This window comes from Peromyscus leucopus, chromosome X (genome assembly GCF_004664715.2).
Source record: "Peromyscus leucopus breed LL Stock chromosome X, UCI_PerLeu_2.1, whole genome shotgun sequence".
Lineage (NCBI taxonomy): Eukaryota > Metazoa > Chordata > Mammalia > Rodentia > Cricetidae > Peromyscus > Peromyscus leucopus.
In genome coordinates, this window is record NC_051083.1 from 61,202,962 (window position 1) to 61,227,694 (window position 24,733).

At 40.5% G+C, this 24,733-nt stretch overlaps 1 protein-coding gene across 8 annotated transcripts in view; it reads left to right on the forward strand.

The window, feature by feature from the left end:
* Positions 1–24,733, forward strand: part of Taf1 (TATA-box binding protein associated factor 1) — a 73,906-nt gene that overhangs the window by 28,869 nt on the left and 20,304 nt on the right. For 7 of the 8 annotated variants that reach the window (XM_037199296.1, XM_037199295.1, XM_037199294.1 and 4 more), the window contains 11 exons: positions 198–376; positions 1,932–2,145; positions 2,668–2,833; positions 3,947–4,158; positions 8,718–8,826; positions 10,033–10,131; positions 12,457–12,634; positions 17,007–17,074; positions 19,315–19,437; positions 21,455–21,547; positions 21,628–21,712. In XM_037199296.1, the coding sequence (XP_037055191.1) occupies positions 198–376; positions 1,932–2,145; positions 2,668–2,833; positions 3,947–4,158; positions 8,718–8,826; positions 10,033–10,131; positions 12,457–12,634; positions 17,007–17,074; positions 19,315–19,437; positions 21,455–21,547; positions 21,628–21,712 (1,526 nt within the window). The remainder of the gene's footprint in view (positions 1–197; positions 377–1,931; positions 2,146–2,667; positions 2,834–3,946; positions 4,159–8,717; positions 8,827–10,032; positions 10,132–12,456; positions 12,635–17,006; positions 17,075–19,314; positions 19,438–21,454; positions 21,548–21,627; positions 21,713–24,733) is intronic. The other variant, XM_037199292.1, reaches the window with a different exon arrangement.

The following is a 24,733-nucleotide window of genomic DNA, read 5'->3' on the forward strand; positions in this document are numbered from 1 at the left end:
GTGCCTTTCCTGAGGCTCACTCTGTAGACCAGGCTGGCCTCAAACTCACAGAGATCCGTCTGCCTCTGCCTCGCAAGTGCTGGGATTAAAGGCCTGCGCCACCACCACCCTGCGATTTCTCAGTTTTCTATTTCTCCAATCCTACTTCTTGCTACACTTGTATTTCCCCTGGTCTTTAACTTTTCCTCTCTTGCTAGGGTTTTGTCATCGACTGAAGTCTTATCAACTGACACAGACAGCAGCTCAGCCGAAGACAGTGACTTTGAAGAAATGGGGAAGAACATTGAGAACATGCTGCAGAACAAGAAAACGAGCTCTCAGCTATCTCGGGAAAGGGAGGAGCAGGAGCGGAAGGAACTCCAGCGGATGCTACTGGGTGAGGGGGCTTCTCACACAAGAAAAGAAAGGGATCAAAAACGGAGCTTGGATAAGTGCAGACTGTAACTGAGTTCAAGCCAGAGACAAAATAAGGAATAGGTATAGAGAAACCTGTAGATGAGGTAGAGAGAGTTCTACAAACTGGACTCCAGTCTGTAGGGAAAAAAATTGAAGAGATGCTGCCAGCCTACTGTATCCTCTTTCTGTGTCAGGAACCTGGTCAAGCTAGGGCTACCAGTGGTGTACTTAAAATCAAATCAGCTTTCTGGGAATTCATCCCCCAGAGAAACAGTTTTAAAAAGTACAAGAAGTGTCTGGCTAGATGTGGTGGCACATACCTAGAATCCCAGCACTTGGGAAGCTGAAGCAGAGGCTCTTGATTTGAAGGCCTACCTGGGGTAGGTAACTAATGAGACCCTGTCTTCAAAAAACATAAATAAAATAGAGAATCTCTAGATGAATTTGCCAGGTTGTCTTTGAATTTATATTTAAAATTTTATGCAGATAGGCAATTTTCTGAGAAGATTCATAATTTTCAGAAGATTCTTAAAGGAAGCTTAGATCCAAAAAAGAGCTAAAACTCATCCAATAATTGCAGAAGCTAATGATGAGGAAGATGGATAACAAGGTCCCTGTGATTCTTCTGATTATAATAGCTATCAAGCAGGCAGTGAATGTAGATACTGAGAGGATGAAGTCTGAGGATGAAGATTAGAGTGACTATTTTCATTCATACTAGTCTTACCTTTGTTTACCTGTCTCTGTAAAGTTTGTATAATTTTGTTTTTCTGGCTACTTAGTAAAGATATATGGCTCTTACACCATTGTGGTCCTCTAGTTCTTTACTAATGTAGTTCTGGACCACAGTATCTACATTGATGGAAATTTGTTAGAAAGGCAGGATCACCTTGAATCGTCTCTCCATACTTACTGAGTTTAGTCTACATTTTTACAAAATCCCCATGTGTTCCTATTTGTATTAAAGTTTGAGAAGCATGCACTAAGTCTTTTATTTTTTTCTTTTTTCTTTTTTGGTTTTTTGAGACAGGGTTTCTCTGTGTAGTTTTGGTGACTGTCCTGGATCTCACTCTGTAGACCAGGCTGACCTCGAACTCACAGAGATCCACCTGCCTCTGCCTCCAGAGTGCTGGGATTAAAGGCGTGCACCACCACCACTGCCCGGCATGCTAGATCTTAAGACTGGGCTTATTTCTTCCTCCTGAGTCCTTGCTTGGATGTTTTCAACTATTTGCTGCTAAGAGTTTTTTGTCACTCTGCTATTCAGAGGAATAACAGTATAACTATTGCTTTTCTGTCTCCAGTAGCAAACAATACTTTGAGGTATTTCTAGAATGTTTATATTTATAAAAATGGAAATTGGCAATGCTTAGAAGTCAGGAAAGGGCAAATCAGGGTGTTCTTGTGGCTAGTAACAACTTTGTTTTTAGTAGAACTAGGGTTTTGTGGTATGTTGAACGTCTCCATTCAATCCCAAGAAAGTGGTCATTTGGGTTTTAGGAGGGAATGTTTGAAAATTGTTTTCTGTCTTACAGCAGCAGGCTCAGCAGCAGCAGGAAATAATCACAGAGATGATGACACAGCCTCGGTGACTAGCCTTAACTCTTCTGCCACTGGCCGCTGTCTCAAAATTTACCGAACATTTCGAGATGAAGAGGGGAAGGAGTATGTTCGTTGTGAGACAGTCCGAAAACCAGCTGTTATTGATGCTTATGTGCGCATACGTACCACAAAAGATGAGGAGTTCATGTGAGTTTGATGTGCTACTTTTGAGTGTGGTGGGGAAAATAATGATAGAGACAAAGTATATGCATGAGTTGTAGTGATTAGAATATATATTGTTATCCCTGGAAATCTGCTATCAGTTAGAACTGTCTTGCCTTTAGAGCTTTGGATTTGAACAGAGCCAAATCACTGGGAAAATAACTGTTTGCTATGTTTGGATTATGGTGGTTTGGCTTTGCAAAAATCACTGCTGTAATACCAGTACTTGGGAGGATTCAGCAGGAGAAACATAGGTCTAGACCAGTCTGGGCTGTAAAACATTGTCTCAAAAATCAAAAGCAAAATCTTAATGATTATTCAGGACTTCGATTGAGAGATGTTACTCTGCATGTGGAAGACTGACTGTCAAGGAAGGTGGAGGTGGCAGACAGGTTTTTCACTTCAGCCTGGATGAATTACTTATATTATGAGATGGTAGCTTTCCGGGTAGTCATCTTGATTTAGGTTGCTTATGGTCCTGTCATATTTTTTTCTCCTGTTATTCAGTCGAAAATTTGCCCTTTTTGATGAGCAGCATCGAGAAGAGATGCGAAAAGAACGGCGGAGGATCCAAGAGCAATTGAGAAGACTTAAACGAAACCAGGAAAAAGAGAAGCTGAAGGGCCCTCCTGAGAAAAAGCCCAAAAAAATGAAGGAACGCCCTGACCTCAAAGTAAGTCTAGAACAGTAGGCAGGTTAGGGGGACACAGTGCAGTCCTAGCACTTGATGGGCTGAGACAGGCTTGTGAGCTTGAAACAGAGAGACCCTGTCTCAGAAAGAAAAAGAAAAAAAATTGTTTAATGATGTTATCACTGCTAACAAAGCAAAGGAAGATAGCATACTTTTTCCCTCAGCTTTTGTCTTCTTTGGTTACTGAAAATGAAAGCAATATTGTGGAACGCTAGGTTATATTATTTATATAATATAATATAATAATATAATATAACACCTGCAGTCCCCATACTAAGGAAGCTGAAACAGGAGGACCAGGAACAAATCTACGTAATGAATTCAGGCTCCCCTGGGCTACATGAGGCCCTCAGAAAGAATACACACACATGTACACACACACACACTACACACACACACACACACACACACACACACACACACACACACACACACACACATTTTTCTCTAGGAGTTAAGTAGGTTTGGTACATTTATTTATATTTGTATACCTTTGTTACTGAGCATCAGATCCAGGACCTGATATGTATTAGGCAAGCACTACACTGATGAGCTACTTCCCTAACCTCATAATCCTTTTTAAAAAAGGTAACTTATTAAAAGAAGGGGCTAGAGAGTAGTAAGAGTGCTTACTGTATCGAAGGACTGGGATTTAGATCTTAGCACTTATATTGGATGGTTCAAAAATACCTGTAACTCCAGCTTCAAGGGATCTAACACCTCCCTTCTGGTCTCAGGTACGTATGCACACACTTGCACATATACCTATATACACCAATACAGATACACAAAAAAGTCTTAAGAAGTCAGAAAAAGATAAGAATACATAGCATCCAGGTTGTTTTGCATCACTTCAGTTAAAGATTCCATGTACAACATAAGGTAACTGCTTCAATGGAAAGAATTGTGAACTTCAGCATATCTGTTTTTGCCACTTAGCTCTGTGACCTTAACCTTTCTAAACCAGTTTTCTATATAATGGTGTCTATATTTGTTTCTCCCCTGCTCCATATTCATTTCTACTTTTGACATGCTGTTCAGCCTGTTTACCTCTAACATGTGGGGTTTTTTGTTTTGTTTTGTTTTCTGTTTCAGCTGAAATGTGGAGCCTGTGGTGCCATTGGGCACATGAGGACAAACAAATTCTGTCCCCTTTATTATCAAACAAATGCTCCACCTTCTAATCCTGTTGCCATGACAGAGGAACAGGAGGAGGAGCTGGAAAAGACAGTCATTCATAATGATAATGAAGAACTTATCAAAGTTGAAGGGACCAAGATCGTTTTGGGAAAACAGCTCATTGAGAGGTAAGGGCTAGCAGGCAGAGTGCTATAGCAGAGAGCTGTTGAAGGTTTATTATGGTGGTTGGCAGGGGTAAATGTGATGTGATGGTTCTCTGAAGTAGAACTAGGGTTACAGGAACTTTGGATTATAATTAGTAATATTTGCCAGTACTACTTGCCTTTGTACATGCTATGTATTGAGTCTTGGGTGTTTTCTGGGGGCGGGGGAGTTGGTTCTTCAATACAGAGTCTCTACCTAGCCCTGGCTCTTCTGGAACTAACTCTGTAGACCAGGCTGGCCTCGAACTCACAGAGATCTGCCTACCTCTGCCTCCTGAGTGCTGGATTAAAAGTGTGTGCCACCCAAGCCTGGCTAAGTCTTAGTATTTACACAAGTACCCTTACCACAGTGGTGTTTTTTCTTCTGTTTTGTTTTGCTTGTTTTTTGTTTGTTTGTTTGGTTGGTTGGTTGGTTTTTTTGGAGGGGATACTGGGAGGCGCAGTGACAAATGTTCTGTCACTGAGCCATATGTCCTCAAACCCTTGTACAAATTTTTGAAGGTTTTGCTAAATTACCTAGATTGGTCTCAAACTTGTAATCTTTCTTTCTGTCTCAGTCTCCCATGTAGCTAGGATTACAGGCTTGGAGCACCACACCTGACATGTGGGTAGTTAAGATAAAATAAATACAGCAGACTATGCTTACATCCAATCTTCTTGCCCTTAGAGCATTTAATAGATAAAAAATGAAGATGTTAAAATTTTTCCCATTTTAAAAATTATAAACTGAGCCAGGTGGTGTGGAGGATACCTTTAATCCCAGCACTCAGGAGGCAGAGAGGCCAGCCTGGTCTACAGAGTGAGTTCCATGACAGCCAGGGCTACACAGAGAAACCCTGTCTTGAAAAAACAAACAAAAATTATAAACCTATTGATTAGCTGAAAATTCACAATTAAAGTATTCTAAATTCACCTGATCACCTTTTGCCACATTTGATTATAAATGTTTATAATCTGCACCATTGAGAAGTAAATTGCAGGTATCATGACAGTTCACTGCAAACACACACATCTCCAGAGCTGAGCTGTTGCATTGCAGCTTCAGCTGTCAGAGCTGTCCTAGCAGCTCAAGGTGTCGCCTGACTCCCTGAACTGTAAGGATACCTTTCCCCCAGACTTGCAATACTTGTTACAGTACTATTATCATAACTAAGAAATAGCATTAATTTAGTAATATACAATGCTCAGGTATTTTACTCAAATTTCCCAAGTCATTTCATTGTCTTTGGTGGCTCATTTCCTAGTTTTGGATACAATCCCAGTTTAAACATAAGTGTATTTTGAGTTTGTCTTAATCTAAAACTGTCCTCACTATTTATTTTTGTTATTTTTTTGAATTTTTCAAGACAGCATTTCTCTGTGTAACAGTCCTAGCTGTCCTGGAACTCGCTTTGTAGACCAGACTGGTGTCAAACTCACGGGGATCCACCTGCTTCTGCCTCCTAAATGCTGGGATTAAAGGTGTGCTCCACCACCACCACCACCACCTGGCCTATTTTTGTACTTTTTATGACATTGATTTTTTTTGCAGCATACAGATCAATTGTCTCACAAAATACCCCACTTTCTGGATTTTGTTTTGAGAAGACCAGAGATTTATTTTAAAAATGAAAATGCTCAAGAGTATGAGAGACTCCAAGGGAGGAATACCTGCTTTGTTTTCTACTGATTGAACTCATATTAAATATTTTTGGCTAGACATTTAATAGACTGCCTAGTTGATATTATGTATTACCACATCATCAAGCACACAGTGTCAGTTTTTCCCACTATTTTGATCATCTTTCTTTCTAGGACTGAGGATTGAACCTAGGTCCTTGAGGTTGCTAGGCAAGTACTCTGCCATTGACCTGTGTCTCCAGAACTCTTGATCATTTTCTTAAAGTAGCAATACCCAGATATGGTAGGAAAGGTATAGTTTTCTTTTTCAATTAACATGAGGATGGATATCCTGTTTCAACCTTAACAGCTTTACTGGTTTTAGAGCTATTGATGATCTTTGCCAAGTTTTTTTTTTTTGCCAAGTTATTTTATTGGCACTTGTAAAGTGATTTTTTTTTCTAATTCTAGAATTCCTCTATTCTAGCTGGTATTTTTTTTTTTGTAAGAAAAATTCATCCTTTCCATTTTAATATATTACTGTAGATTCCAAAATTCTTCCTTTATAAATTTAATGCATTATATCCCAATTTGACTCATTTAAGCCAGATCCTGTGGTGATTTTAAAAGTATTTATTTATTTTCACTTTATGAATATTTTGCCTGCATGTATGTATGTGCACCACACACGGAGACCAGAAGAGAGAGTTGGATCCCCTGTAATTAGAATTATAGTGTTATGAGAGCTGCCATATAGGTGCTAGGAACTAAACTCAGGTTCTTTAAAAGAGCCATAAACACTCTTAACTGCTGAGCCATCTCTCAGGCCCCTTAGATCTGTGGTTTTGAAATGATCCTATAAATCTTTGGGAAATCATTTGCTTCCTGGTACAAGATGTTTAAAGTTTTCCTTGTCTCAGACTTAGAATTGACCATTTATCTGAGGTGTCCAGGCTCCTTTATTAGCAAATGGTATTTAGAAATCATTCTCTTGCTGGGCATTGTGGTACATGCCTGTAATCCTACCACTTAGGAGGCAGAGGCAAAAGGATTACAAATGTGAAGACAGCCTGGGCTATATGGTGAGATTCTGTCTCAAAAAACCAAAACAAGCCAGGTGGTGGTGGCATATGACTTTAATTCCAGCACTCAGGAGACAGAGGCCAGCCTGGTCTACAGATCAAGTTCCAGGATGGCCAGGGCTGTTACACAACAAAAATAATAATAAAAAAAAGCATAAGGGCTGAGGGTTCATTGGTTAAGAGCACTCGCTGCTCTTGGTCAAGCTCTGGATTCAGTTTCCAGCACCTACATAGCAGCTCACAACTATTTGTAACTCCACCTCTATAGAGGGTATCCTACACCCTCTCTGGCCTTTCAGGTACCATGCACACACATTCTTTTTTAAGTGAAAAGAGGGATAGGAATATATTAATAGCTAATTTGTAGATCTCTTGTTTAGTATATGCAAAACCCTAGATTCAGTCTTTCTCTATATAATTTTAATCATCAGTTTGGTGCAATTCTCTATTTCTTTTTTTATTCAATTTACATTCTTCTATCCTTATTGATTTATCAACATATGTAAGTCATCTTTTTTGTTTTTGTTTTTAAAGATTTATTTATTATGTATACAGTATTTTGCCTGCATGTGTCCCTGCAGGCCAGAAGAGGGCACCAGATCTCATTACAGGTGTTTGTGAGTCACCATGTGGGTGCTGGGAATTGAACTCAGGACTTCTGGAAGAGCAGTCAGTGCTCTTAACCACTGAGCCATCAGCTCTCCAGCCCCATATAGCAGGTTTTTTCATTGGTATTTGTATTTTTTTTTTTGAGAGACAGGGTTTCTCTGTGTAGCTCTGGCTATCCTGGAACTCACTCTGTAGACCAGGCTGGCCTTGAACTCACAGAGATCTCCCCACCTCTGCCTTTGCCTCCTGGGTGCTGGGATTAAAAGTATGCGCTACCATGCCCGGCATCATATCTTAAAAGTACCTTAGAAAGGGAAAATGTGACATCTTACAGTGGAGGGGAGAAAGTGGATTGGTTTTAAAAATTGCAGGAACCCTTCCCCCTTTTCCCCTATACTGGTTTTTAATTTTTTTTCTTTTTAGTCTTTCTGTTTCCTTCTTTGCCTCCCTTTCTCTCATTCCTTTTTTCCCCTTCCTTGGATTACAGGCATGTGTAATCACACCTGCTTCTTCATTTATATTTTGTTTTAGTTTATGTTGCTTTGTTTTGAACAAGATCTCACTGTATAGTCCTGACTGGAGCTTCTTTGTAGGTCAGGCTGGCCTTGAACTCACAGGGATCTCCCTACCTCTGCTTCCCCGGTGTGCCATCATGTCCAGACTCATTTATATTCTGAATGAGTCAAGTGTTCTACCTTTTGAACCTCAGGATAGAATGTTAGAACTGGGAGGAGTCTTAAAATGCTTTTAGCCAGTCCCCTCACTTTCTAAATAGGAACTGAGAAAAAATTTGATTTGCTTAGTTCTTTACTAATTTGGAGGTCCTCAGGTCCTGCCTACTCAGGTCCTGCTTAGAAGATGACTGTTTGACCTCTGGCTTCTTTGACTTTTCCCACTTAGGTACTTTGGACCTTTTCATTGTAGTTATTTCATTTCTGGGAACTATAAAGATCTATTTGGAGTTATAGGATTTATTTTGTGTGTATGAGTGTTTTGCCTGCATGTATGTAAGTGCACCACTGTGTATGCCTGGTACGCACAGAGGTCAGAAGTTGGTATCCGATCCTGTGGAACTGGAGTTACTGTCTGGGTGTGAGCTACCACATAGGAGCTAGGAGCTGAACCAGGGTCCTCTCTGTAAGAGTAGCAAGTACTCTTAACCACTAAGCCATCTCTTCACCCCTATTTCTTGGAACTATAAATAACACACTGTGGCAATGTTACTGATTGCAGTGCGGATGAAGTTCGCAGAAAATCTCTGGTCCTGAAGTTTCCTAAACAACAACTTCCTCCCAAGAAAAAACGGCGGGTTGGAACCACAGTTCACTGTGACTATTTGAATGTGAGTATCCACATTGTCTTCATATCAAATGGGTTCTGATTGATTCCTCCAGCCTTCTGTGACATGGCTCTGTTGGTGTCAGACGTTCTTATGTCTGTTCCTTGAGAATTATGTGTACTGTTCATTAGATGATTTATTACAATTCATTTATTATTTTGGGGGTTTTTTGGGGAGTGTTGAGACAGGGTTTCTCTGTGTCAGGATTAAAGGCGTATACTACTGCTGCCTGGCTAGTTTTGGTTTTTTGAGACAGGGTTTCTCTGTAGCCCTGGGACTTTCTTGGAACTCACTCTATAGATCAAGCTGGTCTTGAACTCAAAGATCTGCCTGCCTCTGCCTTTCAAGTGCTGAGATAAAGGTGTGTGCCTTTATCTGGCTTTAAAATTTATTTATTTTGTGTGTGTGTGCATTCATCTGTGCATATGTCATGATGCACACATGGAAGTCAGAGGACTTAGTTCTATCCCACCTTTACATGGAGTCTGGAGATCAAATTATGGTCACTCTTGTATGGCCATCTCATTGCCCCACCCTTCTTTTTGATGTGTAAGAGGTTTTTGCTGCATGTATATAAGTGCACTAGGTGCATGCCTGGTGCCAGCAGAGCCCAAAAGAGAGTGCACTATGATTTTAGTTGTAAGTCACTATGTGGGTACTGGGATCTGAACCCCGGTGCTCTGCAAAAGCAGCAAGGGTTCTTAACCACTGAGCCATCTCTTCAGCTTGTCCCCCTCCAAACTTTGCTTTTAAGATTGAGTTTCCCTCTAGCCCAGGATGGCCTGGAATTTACTGAGCATTCTATGAACTTGAACTTTCAGCAATCCTCCCAATTGCTGGGATTATAGGCTTAAGCCCTCAAAGTTTGGCTTTATTGACGATTTCTAAAATGTATCAGTATATTTGAAAAATTTCCAGGGTGGTGGTTTTTTGTTTTGTTTTTGTTTTGTTTTGTTTTGTTTTTTTAGCTAAAGAATTCTGATTTCATGTCGGGGTGGTGGTGGCGGCGGCCGCGGCGGCGTCGTCGTCGTACGCCTTTAATTCCAGCACTTGGAAGGCAAAGGCAGGTGGATCTCTGTGAGTTTGAGGCCAGCCTGGTCTCCAAAGCGAGTTCCAGGAAAGGCGCAAAGCTACACAGAGAAACCCTGTCTCGGGGGAAAAAAAAAGAATTCTGATTTCTTGTTTTTGTTTTGTTTTGTTTTGTTTTAGAGACCTCATAAATCCATCCATCGGCGCCGGACAGACCCTATGGTGACACTGTCATCTATCTTGGAGTCTATCATCAATGACATGAGAGATCTTCCAAATGTGAGTTCATTACATTAGATGTATAAAATAGGAAAACCAAGACCCTTTGTTTTCTGTTACTTCAGCTAGATGGCAGTAGTGTGTATACCTGTGTATCTGGAAATCCTAATTCCTTGGGGTTTTGTCTATTTTTAAATTGTTTAATAGAATATTAGGTGATGAAGGACAGAATATAGGTAAAAGGACACATGAGTTATAAGAGGATATAAAGCTAATTTTTTCTAGTTTCAATTCAATTTTCTCTTTTTGTGGAGATATGTGAATTCAACTTTTTCTTTTTTTCTTTTCGAGGCAGGGTTTCTCTGTGCAGCTTTGCGCCTTTCCTGGATCTCACTTTGGAGACCAAGCTGGCCTTGAACTCACAGAGATCCGCCTGCCTCTGCCTCCCGAGTGCTGGGATTAAAGGCATGTGTCACTACCACCCAGCGTGAATTCAACTTTCTGAGTATTGGAAGTAGCAAGAATCATTTTTTAAAATTATATGTATATATGTGTGTCTGTGTATGCATATGCAAATTCCCTTGGAGGCCAGAGACACTGAATCACCTGGAATCAAAGTTACAGGAGGTTGTCAGTCCCCAGACATGGGAGCTGGGAACCAAACTTAAGTCCTCTGGAAGAGCATAATATGTGATTATAACCACTGATCCATCTCTCCAGCCTGAAATTTGTATGTCTTATAAGAACCATTTTTGCATTTCATAAATGTTTAGCATATATGGGGCTAGAAAGACAACTCAGTGGTTAGGAATACATACTGCTCTTGCAGAGGACTATGTTTGGCTCCCAGCAGTCATGTTGGGTAGCTCACAGACAACTCTAACTGTGGCTCCAAAGAATTCAATGCCTTGCCAACCATGGTGACACACGCCTTTAATCCCAACACTCGAGAGGCAGAGCCAGGCACATCTGTATAAGTTCAAGGCCAGCCTGGTTTACAGAGTTAGTTCCAGGACAGCCAAGGCTGTATACAAAGATACCCTGTCCTGAGAAATCAAAAAGAAAAAAAAGAAAGCAAGAAAATACCTTAGGGGGCTGGAAAGATGGCTCAGCAGTTAAGAGCACTAACTGCTCTTCCAGAGGTCCTGAGTTCAATTCCCAGCAACTACATGATGGCTCACAACCATCTATGGTGGGATCTGATGCCCACTTCTGGTGTGCAGGTATATATGCAGTGCACTCATACATAAAATATAAATAGCCAGGTGGTGGTGGTTCACGCCTTTAATCCCAGCACTTGGGAGGCAGAGGCAGGCAGATCTCTGTGAGTTCGAGGCCAGCCTGGGCTACCAAGTGAGTTCCAGGAAAGGCGCAAAGCTACACAGAGAAATCCTGTCTCTAAAAACAAAAAAAAAGTAAGTAAGTAAATAAATAAATTAATAAATAAAAATTAAGAAAGAAAATAGCTTAATGCAAAAAATAGATTCTGTGCCAGGTGGTGGCAGCGGCGCATGCCTTTAATCCCAGCACTTGAGAGGCAGGCGGATCTCTTGTGAGTTCAAGGCCAGCCTGGGCTACAGAGTGAGTTCTAGGAAAGGCGCCAAAGCTACACAGAGAAACCAAAACAAACAAACAAAAAAAACCCACCAAAAAACAAATTCTGAAAAAATCCTTCTGAGAGTTGGTTAAACCAGGAAAATGTAATTGTCGAAAATGTAATTGTCTCTGTGTAGCTGGAGTTTTTTCCAGTCCTGCCTGGCCCAGGGTCAGGACAAATGTTTCTCACCTGCCAGTCCTGCAGCAGCTCAGACCTAACGGAGTAAACACACAGAAACTTATATTGCTTACAAACTGTATGGCTGCAGCAGGCTTCTTGTTATCTAGTTCTTATATCTTAAATTAACCCATTTCTGTTCATCTATATGTCGCTACGTGTTGTGGATGATCAATTGATAAATAAAACTCTTGATTGGCCAGTAGCCAGGCAGGAAGGATAGGGTAGGCGGGACAAGGAGGAGAAGAATTCTAGGAAGTGGGAGGCTGAGGCAGGGAAACGCTGCCAGCCGCCGCCATTACAAGCAAGATGTAAGGTACTGGTAAGCCACAAGCCACGTGGCAACTTATTGACTAATAGAAATGGGTTTATTTAAGATATAAGAACAGCTAACAAGAAGCCTGAGTCATTAGGCCAAACAGTTTAAATAAGTGTCTGTGTGTTTATTTTATAAGCAGGCTGTTGGACTGCTGGGGCTTGGTGGGACTTGGCAGGGCTTGGCAGGACTGCCGGAGCTTGGTGGCGCTCCGCGGGACCCGAAGAGAAAACTCCAGGTACATCTCTGTCAAATGTTCTTTGCTCCTAAATGGTACTGGCTCTTATTTCCACAGACATACCCTTTCCATACTCCAGTTAATGCAAAGGTTGTAAAGGACTACTATAAAATCATCACTCGGCCGATGGATCTACAGACACTCCGTGAAAATGTGCGCAAACGCCTCTATCCATCTCGCGAAGAATTCAGAGAGCATTTGGAACTAATTGTGAAAAATAGTGCAACCTATAATGGTAATAGTCCCTTATTCTTTGTTCCTTGACTGCAAAGGTCACTTTTCAGATTCCTATACCCTTGCTAATTCTAAATTCAATAGATTAGAATGAATGAAAAGACTATAATGTGCATTCTTGGGTATGAACATCAGGTAGTGTACATTTCAGTCATATAGTAAGTATTGCTTCTTTTTAGTTCCTCTATTTAATCCTTTTTTTAAGACATGGTCTCACTATGTAGCCCTGACTGGCCTGAAACTAACTATGTAGACCAGACTGGCCTCAAAATCACAGAAATTCTTTGGCCTCTGCCTCCCAAATGAGTGCTGGGATTAAAGCCATGTTTTACCATACCCAGCCTCGTACTATTTAATTTTTAATGTATTCTCTGGTGAATTTTAAGTCTTATGTGTTGAAACAGTTGGGGTAAGTAGTGAGATAAAAAAGTAAACCTAAGTAAGTTGGAGAGTCACTGGGTGTGAGTGAACTCTACAAAGGATAGTCTTGCAGCCATATTTGTTTTATGTGTTTTAAATCAGTTTGCATTTTCGTTACAGGGCCTAGATACCCATTTTCTTATAAAAAACAAACAGGAAAGGCAAGGAGGAAGAAATCAGTTTGCATTAATTCATAATTTTTTCTAGTTTCAATTCAATTTTCTTTTTGTGATGGGTATGTGAATTCAACTTTCTGAGTATTGGAAGTAGCAAGAATCATTTTTTAAAATTATATGTACATATATATGTGTATGCATATGCAAATTCATTTGGAGGCCAGAGACATTTGATCACCTGGAACCAAAGTTATAGGAGGTTGTGAGTCCCCAGACATGGGAGTTGAGAACTGAACTTAGGTCCTCTGGAAGAGCATAATATGCAATTATAACCACTGATCCATCTCTCCAGCCTCAACCTTGTATTGGCATCCAGAGTAGATAATACCAATAGAGCTATGATGGATATGTTATTTAACATCTCATAACCTCTTCTGTTTCTCATGTTTAAACAGGACAATAACAATTTCTACATTCTGAAGCCTTCCACAAGCCAGTCCAACTTACCAAATTTCATCTCTTTAGCTCCTTACTCTTTTTCATTACTACTTCTGGCTACTGAATGTCTACTGATGCCCCTTTCTTCTGTCTCTACATCTTTTCAAGGCTTCAAACCCTTACTTCCAGTTGTCTGCTAGACATGACCAGTTCTCATGTCCTACTGGCAGTTCATTATCTGATTGCCTGTGCAGATGAATGGTTTTGCTGGCTGCCTCATTATATAACGTAGAAATTTTAGTCATAATTGATCCATGTTCTCTTCCTCACACTTCAAACTAAGTCCTACAAAGTATACTGTCTACATTTTTTTTGGAACTTGTCCCTTTCCTTTTTGTTACCATTGCTGCTTTAATTGAAGCCCTTGTTACCTCTTGTTTAACCTGTTGCAACAGCTTCCAAACATTTTTGCCTTAATTCTTCCTATTGTTGACTGGGTAGCAATTCTCCACTAGAACTCAAATGTAGGAAATGACTGCCTTAGACTAATGATAGTTATAGCTCAGAGGTGGAGCACTTGGCTAACATGTTTGATGTCCAAGCACCATAAAAAAAGGGGAACAGGGCTGGAGAGGTGGCTCAGAGGTTAAGAGCACTGCTTGTTCTTCCAAAGGTCCTGAGTTCAATTCCCAGCAACCACATGGAGGCTCACAACCATCCGTAATGAGATCTGGTGCCCTCTTCTGGCCTGCAGGGTTATGTGCAGGCAGAACACTGTATACATAATGAATAAATAAATCTTAAAAAAAAGGGGGGGGGACAAAGAAAAGAAGCATTGTTAACCAGTTTAAAGTAGCTTTCTAGTGCCTTTAAGATCTTTCTAATGTGGTTCTTTCTGACTTGCCAAGTTCATTACCTGTTTTTCCTATACACATGCAAATTCATACAGACATACATATATCACACACACACACACACACACACACACACACACACACACACCTTTGTTATAATGGTATCAAAACTACTTGTGACTGATGAAATGTACTGTAGCATGTTTCTATGAATTTGACTAATTAGTGCTGTGTCTTTGTGTACTTTTCCTTCTCTTTGGAATGTCCTTTCCTATTTGCCTGTTGGACTTCTGTTCTTTAATGACTACCTAAATGTGAGTCAGAACAAGCCTTCCCTACTCCCCCAACGCAGATTTTTTCCTTTCTTTTTATTCTACGAAAGATTGAATCCAGAGCCTCCAGCAAGTACTCTACCTCTTAGCTATATCCCAGCTCCCCTTTTACTTTTTATTTTGTAATGAAGTCTTGGGAAGTTGGACAGGCTAGCCCTGAACTTTTCTTGTAGCCTAGCCTGCTTTTAAACTTACAACCTATGCCTCAGCTTCCTGAGCAGCTAAAATTACCAGCCTGCATCACCAGTCTTGGTTTCCAATTAGCAGATTTGATGTCCAGTGATATAGAATATAGTTTATGTGCAACCAATATATTTCATCTATACTGATAGTTTTTTCAACTTTGTTATGTAAATTTTTTCTTGGTTTTTTGAGACCGGGTTTTTCTGCGTAGCTCTGGAGGCTGTCCTGGATCTCACTCTGTAGACCATGCTGGCCTCAAACTCACAGAGATCCTCCTGGCTCTGCCTCCCGAGTGTTGGGATTAAAGGGGTGTGCCACCACCACCACCCAGCTTATTATGGAAATTTAAGAGGAATAAATTTTAGTGTACCCGTCACTGAATTTTAACAATTTGTCAGTTTGTGGCAAGTCTTATTTCTTATGTATTTTCTGACAGCGTATCATTTTATCCATAGATATTTGATAGGATTACACTGTTTGGCAATGATTTGTTTTCAAGTTATTTTCTTTGACTAGTCCAAGAATGCTCTGTAATAGGGACTCATAATTATCCTTATATTCCCATCATTGACCATTTTATAGACAAGACATAAAATGTTTGAACGAATAATCAAATGCTGAAATAAATAGTAGGGCTGAGGTTAAGGCTCTGGGAGGACACTAACAACAGTTCGATGGAGGAAGATAATCTAGTAAATGATACTCAAAAGAAGTGGTTGGTTAGAAATACAAGTTAGGCTTAGTGGTGGTGCACACACCTGTAATCCCAGCACTTGGAAGGCAGAGGCAGGAGGATCGCTGAGTTTGAGGCCAGCCTGGTTGACAGAATGAGTTTCAGGATGGCCAGAACTACACAGAGAATCCCTATCTTAAAAAGACAAAAAAGAAATGCTAGTTATATGGAAATATTTTGGTTTTTTCCCCTTTTATTTTATTTTACAATGCCATTCAGTTCTACATATCAGCCACGGGTTCCCCTGTTCTCCCCCCTTCCATCCCCTCCCCTTACCCCCAGCCCACCCCCCATTCCCACCTCCTCCAGGGCAAGTCCTCCCCCGAGGACTGCGATCAACCTGGTAGACTCAGTCCAGGCAGGTCCAGTCCCCTCCTCCCAGACTGAGCTAAGCGTCCCTGAATAAGCCCCAGGTTTCAAACAGCTAACTCATGCAATGAGCACAGGACTCGGTCCCACTGCCTAGTTGCCTCCCAAACAGATCAAGCCTATCAACTGTCTCACCTATTCAGAGGGCCTGATCCAGTTGGGGGCCCCTCAGCCTTTGGTTTATAGTTCATGTGTTTCCATTCGTTTGGCTATTTTTTTTCAATAATTGAGTAAAACCGAAATTTATTATAAGCCACAGTCGTCCTAGAGATCTCCATGCTATATATATAGCCTCCATGGTTCTATGGGTTGTGGTCTGATGAACATTATCATTCTTAAACACATTCTGCGTCTACAGAATGATTTCTAAGGTATTAAAAGCCCCAATAAAGGTCGCTCATGCCTTTACTCCCAGCACTAGGAAGACAGAGTCAAATGGATCTCTGAGTTCGGGGCTACCCTTGTCTATGTAGAGAATTCCGAGCCAGCCAGAGCTACATAGTGAGATGCTGTCTCAAAAAACAAAACAAAAAGCAGTTGTAATACAAGTATGTGTGTACACAAATACAAAACAATTACAATTCATTCATAGTTTACCCATTATATGTTAGACACTGAAAAATGGAGTAAAGACTGGTAGTGTCTGTGCCTGGTGTGGTAGCACACATCTGTAATCCCCAGGAGGTGAAGACAGGAGGATCTAAAGTTGAAGGTCATTCTCAGCTACAATAGTGAGTTCTAGACTAGCCTGGGATACAAGAGACTCTGTCTTAAAACAATAAAGAGGAAAAAAACTGGTATATCTACCTAACTCAGTTACTAGGCTGGTGCCTGGGACTTTTTAGGTTCTTTAGTAGATTTGTTAAGTGTGGGAAGCGTGGCAACTTTGGGCTCCCATTTATAACGGCCATTTCTTATTCCTTTGTAGGGCCAAAACACTCACTGACTCAGATTTCTCAATCCATGCTGGATCTCTGTGATGAAAAGCTCAAAGAGGTAAGAATTAATGATAAAAAAGAATTAATGATAAGAGAAAGTAGTAGGCATAGTGACAGGCAACTATAATCCTAGCACTTGAGAGTTGAAGACAGGAGCATCAGGAGCTTAAAGAAAGTCATCCTCAGCTACATACTAAGTTCTAGAGCAGCTTGAGCAACATGAGAATCTGACTCAAAAATAAAAATAGATTAAAACAAACCAAGAGAAATGCTGTGGTATATGAAGGTGGAAAATAGTGGACTTGAGGAACTAGAGTATTTAACAGAAGGACCAGTAGCTGAGGGAATGGCAAATCTTTGGTACATTTGATGGATAGGAACTTAGATATTATATAGCCGCTATCTTCTGTAGACAGGAAAGCCAAGTCCAAAGAAGAAAATGACTTGCTCTGGAATCATGCTAGGATTAAGATCTCAAACCTATATGACTTTAGAAAGGATGGCAGAAAATGACTTTCTAGGAGAGCTCCTGTGGCCCACATTACAACTCATTTTTGAGATAGTGCCTTATCTAACTCAGGCTGCCTTGGAGCTCACTGTGTCTAATAAGTTGACCTTAAATTCATAGTGCTCCTTTCACCTCAGCCTCCTGAGCCACTGGGCCTATAGACAGTTGAACTTTTAAAAAGTGATTTAAAAAATTAAAGGATAATCTGTATCTTTTGAGCTTTTTTTTTTTCCTTTCCTTTGTGTGCAGAAAACTGAACCCAGGGTCTTGCCACTCTACCACTAAATTACAGCCTTAGGCCTTCTGTAAACCCCTATTCTTTTTTTTTAAATGTTCGTTGGTGTTTTGCCTGCATGTATGCCTGTGTAAGGGTGTCAGATTCCCTGGAACTGGAGTTACAGTTGTGAGCTGCTCGTGGTTGCTGGGAATTGAACCCGGGGCCTCTGAGAGAGCAGCCAGTGCTCTTAACCACTGAGCCATCTCTCCAGACCCATAAACCCCTGTTCTTACCAAAGAAGATTGTGGTACCTTATAAGTTTATAAAAGCACATAAAATAAAGTTGATACTGACATCGATATTTCATAAGAGAACATGATTGATAAACATGGAAGATTTTCTCAACTTGATTGACATAAATTGCATGTTTAAGCCACAGTTAGCTGAGCATAGTAATACATACCTGTAATGGCAGCACTTGGGAGTCAAAGTTAAGATGAACACAAGTTCCAAGCCAGCCTGGGCTATATGTTGAGACCCTGTCTCAAAATTAAAACAAAAACACCTGCCAATTAGATTCCTCTTTGTATCTGTTAGAAGGCTAAAGTCCTGTATCCAATGTGGAGATTCAATAATGGTACACGGGGGAGGTGGAGGTAAGAGGATCAGAAATTCAAGGTAATTTGTGGCAACATATCAAGTCCAAGGTTAGCCTGTGACTTAGGAGACACCGGAGACACCACCCCACCCCCATTCCCCCACACTCCCCCACCCCCGACCCTCCTCCACCCCTAACCCTTCCCCACCCCCCCACCCCTACCCCCGCCGCCACCGCCACCACCGCAAAACAAGGGCAAATGAGACTAAGGATTGAGGATACAGGCAGTAAGAACATAGAGATTTTCATAGTACACAGACCAAAATGAATTTGTTGGATTAAGTTTTATTTGTACAAGTCACTAATCAAGCTGAGGTTGTATACTGAATGTGAAGCCAGCCTGGGATACATAGGATACATACCCTATTAGATAAACAAATAAAAAGAGTCATTAACTAATGGTGATGTTGTTCTGTATCCTCAGCATTCATTTTATAGAAAAGCCTAATTTGCCAAAGATGTTTTTGTTGTTGTGTCTAAACTCGTGATGTGTTGACCTTTCTGGTCTTGGTGCTATACAAGAATGGGATGTAGAATGTTTAAGCCAGGTGTGGTGGTGCATGCCTTTAATCCCAGCACTTGGGAAGCAGAGAGAGGCAGTTGGATCTCTGAGTTTGAGGCCAGCTTGGTCTACAAAGTGAGTCCTAGGACAGTGAGAGCTGTTACCCAGAAAAACCCTGTCTTTTTTTTTTTTTTTAAGAATACTTAAGGTATTTGCTGGCATGCTCTTTGTGTTGTTCCTTTAGCTAACATATCCTTTTTCTAGATTGGCCTGAAACTGAACAGTAGATAATTCAGAGGTAAATTTGGGGGATTAAATTCATAGATAGCTAGGTGAAATTTAAATATCTTTAGCTTTTCTGTGGTGATCACACTTCAAGAAAACTGCCTTCTTTTTGCTTTGCTTTATTTCAGAAAGAGGATAAGTTGGCACGTTTAGAGAAAGCTATCAACCCCTTGCTTGATGATGATGACCAAGTAGCGTTTTCTTTTATTCTGGATAACATTGTCACTCAGAAAATGATGGCAGTTCCAGACGTAAGTAATTTTCATGCCAAGTGTTGTGAAGATAGTACTAGGGGATGGAAAGAAGTATATAGGGTAAGCATGTGTGTATTAAGAAATTCTATGTAGTGATGTATGTCCATAGGAACTAGGATGTAATTTTAAATAGTAAAGTCTGAGGCCAGCCTGGTCTCCAAAGTGAGTTCTAGGAAAGGCACAAAGCTACACAGAGAAACCCTGTCATGGAAAAAAAGGGGGGGGCCTCCATCTTTTGCCGGGCAGTGATGGCGCACGCCTTTAATCCCAGCACTTGGGAGGCAGAGGCAGGCGGATCTTTATGAGTTCCAGGCCAGCCTGGACTACAGAGTGAGATTAAGGAAAGGCGCAAAACTACACAGAGAAACCCTGTCTCGAAAAAAACAAACAAACAAACAAATAAATAAATAGTAACCTTTTCCTGTATGAATTCATTATCATTGAAAGCAATGATACCAAGTATCTTTGACTATTAAGAGGTTCTTCCTATTGTCAGAACTTAGTATTTGTAAGCTCTTGAATAGCCTGGGAGAGAAGAACTGGCAACTAATAGTAGCTTCTTGATTTAGAAATGCTCCTATACAAATAACACAACATTTTTTAGTACATTTATTTATTTGTGCATGTGGGGAGGAAGGTATAAGCTGTGGTTTGTGTGTGGTCAAAACACCTTGCCTGGGTGTGGTAGCACAACCTTTCATCCTAGCACTTGGGAGGCAGAAAACAAGTGGATCTTTGTGAATTCAAGGCCAGCACGGGCTACACAGTAGGACCCTGTCTTTTAAAAAACAAAGCAAAGCATTTGGGAGGCAGAGGCAGTTGGATCTCTGTGAGTTTGAGGCCAGCCTGGGCTACAGAGCGAGTTCCAGGATAGCCAGAGCTGTTAAACAGAGAAACCCTATCTCAAAAAACCAAAACAAACAAACAAACCCCTCAGAGAATTGGAACTCCTTTCTATCCTGTGGGTTCCAGGAATTAAACTCAGATCATTGGGATTATTGGTAAGCACCTCTACCCATTGACCCATTTTGCCTGTCCATAAAAAAACACTTCAATAATTACTCAATGTTTTCCTTTTTTGTTTTCTTTCTTTTTCCCTTTTTGTTCAACTTTTTATGTCAAAGCTATCTATTAGTTCTGCAGACCATTTTATTATATTGGTGCCCCCCCAAATTCTGAATTAAATTTTCTGTTGCATGTAATCATAATGTTCTATGTGTAGAGTGTTATAAAATTTCTAGATGGAACTATGGAATAAGGAATTTTATTCTATTTTTACAGAACTTGGTCTTTAATGCAGAAATAAGATTTTAGTTCTAAGTTTAGAGGAGGGATTCTTTTTTTTTTTCCTATAGTGATCCTAGGTATTTCTTTTTCTGATTTTTTTGTTAATTAAGAAAATTTTTTCATTCATTTTACACACAACCAAAGATCCCTCTCTTCCCTCCTCTGCCCTTCCCAACCCACCCCTCACTCTCCCCCCAACAAGAAGGCAAGGCCTCCCATGGGGAGGCACATCCAGTAGAGACAAGTCCAAACCCTTTCCCCTGCCTCAAGGCTACATGAGGTGTCCCATCATAGGTAGTGGGCTCCAAAAAGCCCGCTCATGCACCAGGGATGGATTCTGATCCTACCGCCAGGGGGCCCCCCAAGCAGATCAAAGTACACAACTGTCTCCCCATGCAGAGGGCCTAGTCCAGTCCCACGCAGGCTCCACAGCCACTGATCCAACTTTCATGAGTTCCACTAGTTTGGTTTGATCATCTCTGCAGGTTTCCCCATCATGATCCTGATGCTTTTGCTCATAGAATGGAGGAGGGATTCTTAATTTAAAATCAGGGTGTGAGAATCCTTAATAAGACTCTTAAATTACAGAGAATTTTGTGTGAGTTTGTGTATTTCTGTGGAAAGAGTCTATAGTTTTTATCAGAAATATTTGTAACTCAATGAAAATTGGGACTCTGTGCTATAAATAGTGATTTTCATTTAACTACCCATGCTTTCTTTTTATTAGTCTTGGCCATTTCATCACCCAGTTAATAAGAAGTTTGTTCCAGATTATTACAAAGTGATTGTCAGTCCAATGGATTTGGAGACTATACGTAAGGTGAGTGATTTTTATAATTAGTGTCTTTTTATAGTCAAATGTTTTTGTATATATAGCTGAGTGTCTTGTTTTTATCATAGAATATCTCCAAGCACAAATACCAGAGTCGAGAGAGCTTTCTAGATGATGTAAACCTTATTCTGGCCAATAGTGTTAAGTACAATGGTGGGTATTTCTTTTTTTTTTCCTCTTTCAGCAGTCTGTTCAGCACTAATTTGCATTATTAAGATTTTAAGGGCTTAAGCAGCTTTGAGCAGTGATAGCTAAATCAAATAAGTCAGTTTACTTCTTAAAATTTTGTTTTTATATCTATATGTATGTTGTAAGAGTGGGAGTGCTATTCTGGTATGCTTTTGGAGGTTAGAGGACAACTTGGAGAGTTGGTTCTTTACTTCCATCATATGGCTTCCAGGGCTGAACCTAAGTTGCCAGGCTTGGCACTCAACCATTTAGTCTGCTTAGTTTGATTTTGTTTTTGTTTTTAGAGTCAGGGTTTCTCTGTGTAACAGCCCTAGCTGTCATGGAACTCACTCTAGACCAGAATGGTCCTGAACTCAGAGATCCACCTGCCTCTGTCTCCCAAGTGCTGGCATGAGCCATCACTGCCCGCTTTACTTTTTTTAAGTAGGTGCATATTTTAGTGTGTGTTTTGTAAGAATCACTATTAAACTTGATGAAAAGCAGTTGATCCTTACTTTTGAAATTGTGTAAAGCATAGAAAAATGAGGTGTGAATAAAAATCAAATGAATGTTCCTTGTCCTTTGAGTCATTGCTGTGTTCTATAAGATTTGAAAAGTTACATTCCAACTCTGCATGGAGCTGAGGCTGAAATGTATAGCTAGCTGTAGACCATGGCAAACTTTGGTATGTGGAATTTTGCTCAGTACCTGAATTGATGGAATAATATGTACTAGACTTTTTGCTAGCTGCTTAATCTACTGATAGGAAGGATGGTCTCTGTTCCAGCACTTCATACTTGGGTTGATATAAACAAATAAAATATAGCTTGACAAAGCTATAATAGAAGGATATACAAAGTACATTAGAGAAAAAAAATACTTTAATCTGAGTGTTAGGAAAGGCTTCATAAACTAGTAAAAGTTAAAGGATTTTTGTTTTTGAAACATGGTTTCATGTATCCCAGGCTGGCCTTGAACCTGATATATACCTGAGGATGACCTTGGATTCAGCTTCCTGCTCCTACCTCCCAATTTTGTGTATCACCAAGTATGGCTCAGTGATTTTTTTTTTTTTTGGAGACAGAGTCTCGCTATGTAGCCATGGCTGGCCTGGAACTCACTATGTAGAGCTCACAGAGACTAACCTGTCTCTGCTAGGATTAAAGAATGTGCCACCATGCTCAACCAAAAAAAAAATTAAAAAATTATTTTTAAGATTTATTTTTTTAATTATATGTATGTGTGGGTGTGCACATGTGAGTGCAGGTATCTGTAGAGGCCAGAGGGGAGTGTGATATCCCCTGGAACTGGAGTTATAAATGGTTGTGAGTTGTCTAACATGGGTGCTGAGACCTGAACTCAGGTCTTCTGCCAGAACAGCAAAAGCTCTTAACCACTTGAGTCATCTTTCCAGCCTCAGGAACTTATTTTTGAACTGAGTCTTAAGGGATATTGACTATTGTGGTTCATTACCGAGCACCTTCTATGCTGAACAGATAATCAAGAAAAGAAGGGTGATGAAGTTCCAGATAGAGAACCAAATGCAAAAATACATGAAAGTGTTTTGGATGGGGAAGTACAAATAAGTCTGACTTGAATATAGGGTGGTGGCTAGGTTTGATTATAAAATAAGATTGGGGTGGGAGGGTTAGATAGACCCAAATTGTGAAAGGCCCAGTAAGTCACACTAAACCAGTAAGAGAGGAGAGAGGTATAGTTTTAGTAAATACCATTTAGGAAGTTATCCAAATAATGAAGTGGGGATGAATGAGATTTGGAGACCAGTAAACAAACTCTTAACAATAGCCATGTTGAAAAACAAATAAAACCTAACAATTTGAACAGTTTAGAAGCATGAAGAAGAGACCTGGCATGCTTGCATAGGCCTTTAATCCTAGCACTCAGGAGGCAGTAGCAGCCAGATCTCTGTGAGTTAAAGGATAGCCTGGTCTACATGGTAAGTTCCTGGATAGCTAGGGCTCTGAAGAGAGACCCTGTCTCAAGAAAGCAAAACAAGCCGGCCAGTGGTGGCGCACGCCTTTAATCCCAGCACTCAGGAGGCAGAGCCAGGCAGATGTCTGTGAGTTCTAGGGCCAGCCTAGTCTACAGAGTGAGATCCAGGACAGGCACCAAAACTACACGGAGAAACCCTGTCTCAAAAAACAAAAAGACAACACAAAAAGAAGCAATACAAATGGAAAGGTTGAGCAGATTATATAGGTATTAAGAGAGTAGAATTGATACTTGCACCAGATAGAATGGTGTGTGTGTGTGTGTGTGTGTGTGTGTGTGTGTGTGTGTGTGTGTTTTTTTTTTTTTTGTTTTTTTTTTTTTTTTTCAAGACAGGGTTTCTCTGTGTAGTTTTGGTGCCTGTCCTGGATCTCGCTCTGTAGACCAGGCTGGCCTCGAACTCACAGAGATCTGCCTGCCTCTGCTTCCTGAGTGCTGGGATTAAAGGCATGTGCCACCTGGTTTTTGTTTTTTATTTTTTTTATATTTATTTATTTATTATGTATACAGAAGAGGGCACCAGATCTCATTACAGGTGGTTGTGAGCCACCATGTGGTTTCTGGGAATTGAACTCAGGACCTCTGGAAGAACAGTCGGCACTCTTCTGAGCCATCTCTCAGTTGTGAGTGAGTGAGTGTGTGTGTGTGTGTGTGTGTGTGTGTGTGTGTGTGTGTGTGTGTGTGTGTGTTTTAAGTGGGACATTAGAGTTGAACTGCCTCATTAAGGAAAGCCTTGTGAGCCAATTGTGGTGACTCACACCTTTATTTCTAGCACTCAGGAAAGCAGAGACCGTCAGATCACGGGTTTCTTTGAATTCTACAAAGAGAGTTCCAGGCCAGCCAGGATTACATAGTGAGACTCTCTCAAAAGCAAGCAACAACAAAAAGACAGTATCATGGATTATAAACTAGGATATGTTTGGCTAGACTGGGAGGTATAAGCCATCTGACATGAAGTTTGCAGTGATTTTTATTTTAGGGCTTATGTTTTAAAAC